The sequence below is a fragment of the Myotis davidii genome, unplaced genomic scaffold, assembly GCF_000327345.1.
Source record: "Myotis davidii unplaced genomic scaffold, ASM32734v1 scaffold135, whole genome shotgun sequence".
NCBI lineage: Eukaryota > Metazoa > Chordata > Mammalia > Chiroptera > Vespertilionidae > Myotis > Myotis davidii.
Window position 1 is genome coordinate 8298223 of NW_006289813.1, and position 3088 is coordinate 8301310.

A 3088-nucleotide genomic window follows, 5' to 3' on the forward strand; every position below is an offset into this window, starting at 1 on the left:
TGGGGGACCTGGAGCAGGCGCTGCCCTGCGTGCCGGAGACGCCGTCCATCCATGTGGAGGTGCACCAGCGAAGCGGCAGGTGAGTCGGCCTGGCCCGACCCAATGGGACCCGGGTAGGTCCGAGCCGATTCGGCCTCTGCTTGGCCCCGACGGACAACACTAGGCCCAGACCTCGACTGGAGCCCACTGCGCCGGACACGGACCTGACCCATCAGGCCCGGCCCTGAACGGGACCCACGCAGAGCCCAGCCGGGCGCAGCCCAGCCGGGCGCAGCCCAGGAAAGCTGGAAGTTAGGATGGGCCAGATACCCAGGGCTCTCGGTTCCAGGGGAAATATACATATTGCCATTGGAGCCAGCGTTTCTCAGTCTCTTCCGTGCCAGGAGGCGTACTGCAGTGATCGCACGCCTTGGTGTGATCTCAGCACCAGTCAGCGTGGCCCTCAGGTGGCAAGGTGGGCGGAGGGGAGCCTTGAGTGCCAAGCCGGAAGTGTTGGGTTTTCTCAGTGTGAATGCCAGGTCTGGGGCACTTGTTAAAATGCAAACTCCTGACCTGACCCCACAGCGGTGGGCTGTCCTTTCATTTATTGAGTGTGTACTATATGCCAGGCATTGTCCTAAACACTTTGAATGTATTGACTAATCTCCAAAGTAGCTCAGTGTAGCAAAAACTGTTGCTGCTGCCCCCTTCATCTGACGAAGAGCGGAGGCTCCATCTGAGCTGCTCCCCAGGTCCCGCAGCTGGCAGGCAAGGAGTGGCTCCAGTTCCATCCCCAGGCAGGCCCACTCCCTCCTGTATGTACTCTGAACTACTGCACTTTTCATGTATGCCCCAATTTCTGTTTTTGTTGTTAAGCGTTGAAATCTTGGTGCGTGTTTTGTAACTTAGAACTGATCTTTGTGTTTTGTTTAATTTGTCCAGCACGGCAAAAAAAGAAGACATAAAGCTGAGTGTTAGAAAGCTACTTAACAGACATAATATTGTGTTTGGTGACTACACGTGGACTGAGTTTGATGATCCTTTTCTGACCAGAAATGTGCAGTCTGTGTCTATTGTTGACACGGAATTAAAGGTTAAAGACCCACAGGTAAGTTACTAATTCCCTGTGCCAAGAAACAGGTAACCGTTAGCTAAATAGAAAGTTGTTGCCATGACTGTCTGCTTGCTGCTTTGATAGTGTATGTCAGAAACTGGTTTGCTTTGCTTACCTGTTGGGTTGACAGTCGGATAAGTACTGGTTCTCTGGCAGGGGCCAGGTGCTAGGAGCAGATGTGGCCCCACTGCCTGCCTGCTGTCAGAACAGGCGGGGAGAGATCAGAAACCAGGAATTAGAAGGCAGCACCAAGAATAGTGGGCTGTGCTGAGGAGGCCTGTGTGCCTTCTCTCTTATTCTTTCAGGCAACAAAATGTATGGAGTGCTCAGAATGCATTAGGACCATAGGGCATGCCGGGGCAACAGAGATGAGGAGATGGGCTTGTCTTCTTGAATCTCTTCACCTAGTCCAGCGTACAGACTGCCTCACCTGTTCATGTATGGGAGCTAAGAGGAGCTTTGTATGACAGTGTGGATGCACTGGGGCAGTTCTATCACCAGAGTAAAAACAAGCCAAGGTGTGTGCCTCACGTCACTGATACCTGGACAGTTTCTGTCTTATAAAGAATCAATTTGGAAGAATTGATATGATACTAAAATAACTCTTATGTGGTGGACCTCTTCATTCTTATACTAGAGGCCCGCCGCACAAAATTCGTGCAAGGGTCTCGGCCCTTGCAGCCCTGGTCCTGGCAGCCCTGGCTTCATCCGGAAGGACGTCTGGAAGGTTGTTTGGCTGTCCAGTCTAATTAGCATATTATGCTTTTATTATTATAGATTAGGACCAACAATTGTGGGGGTTGTTGGAGTTTTATTCACACTGAGATTTGATGTCATTGTACTCGATTTTGGCCAGCTGAGGGGAACTGGAGAGCTTTCCAACACTGTTGTGGAGGGACAGGTAGCACAGCCTAGCTCAGTGGTTCCCAAACTTATTTGGCCTACCGCCCCCTTTCCAGAAAAAATATTACTCAGTGCCCCCTGGAAATTAATTTTTTTTAAAACTTTAATAGCAATTAAACAGAAAGATATATGTATTAATGTTTCTACCATTTTCGTAAAATATAGTAAAGAAAGGTGTAAATTAGAAACATTGAAGTTTGAAATTATGAAACTATTTATTGAACTCAGAATAGAAAGGTAATACAAAAAAAGTTAAAACAAATGCACCTGTGGCCATCACCGCCCCCCTGGATCGCTGCAGCGCCCACCAGGGGCCGGTAGCGCCCACTTTGGGAATCACTGGCCTAGCTGGAAGACATGGGTGCTAACCACTAAACATTTTAATGTTTTCATCTTTGACTACAGATTCACCTCAAGGAATTTATCTTAACATAATTATGTAATTTTGTAGAGATATATGAACAAATATTGTTAATAATAGCTAACAATTTGAAATATTTTAACTGTCTTTCCAATGTGTTCTTTTTTGTTTCCATTTGAATTTTTTTTAAAATGAAATCTTTATTGTTCAGATTATTACAGTTTTTCCTCTTTTTTCCCCCCATAGTTCCCCTTTACCCGGTTCCCACTCCACCCTCTGCCCTTACGTGCCCCCCATCACTGTCCTCATCCATAGGTGTACGATTTTTGTCCAGTCTCTTCCCACACCCCCCACACCCCTTTCCCACCTGAGAATAGTCAGTCCACTCCCTTTCTATGCCCCTGATTCTATTATATTCACCAGTTTATTCTGTTCATCAGATTATTTATTCACTTGAGATTCAGATTCACTTGTTGATAGATATGTAATTGTTGTTCATAATTTGTATCTTTTTCTTCTTCCTCTTCTTAAAGAATGCCTTTCAGCATTTCATATAATACTGGTTTGATGGTGATGAACTCCTTTAGCTTTTTCTTATCTGTGAAGCTCTTTATCTGACCTTCACTTCTGAATGATAGCTTTGTTGGATAAAGTAATCTTGGTTGTAGGTTCTTGGTATTCATCACTTTGAATATTTCTTGCCACTCCCTTCTGGCCTGCAAAGTTTCTGT

At 46.2% G+C, this 3088-nt stretch overlaps 1 protein-coding gene across 1 annotated transcript in view; it reads left to right on the forward strand.

Annotated features, from left to right (window-relative positions):
• Positions 1-3088, forward strand: part of TRIP13 (thyroid hormone receptor interactor 13) — a 21696-nt gene that overhangs the window by 450 nt on the left and 18158 nt on the right. The window contains exons 2-3 of the mRNA XM_006762495.2: positions 3-79; positions 922-1087. Coding sequence (XP_006762558.1) covers positions 3-79; positions 922-1087 — 243 coding nt within the window. The remainder of the gene's footprint in view (positions 1-2; positions 80-921; positions 1088-3088) is intronic.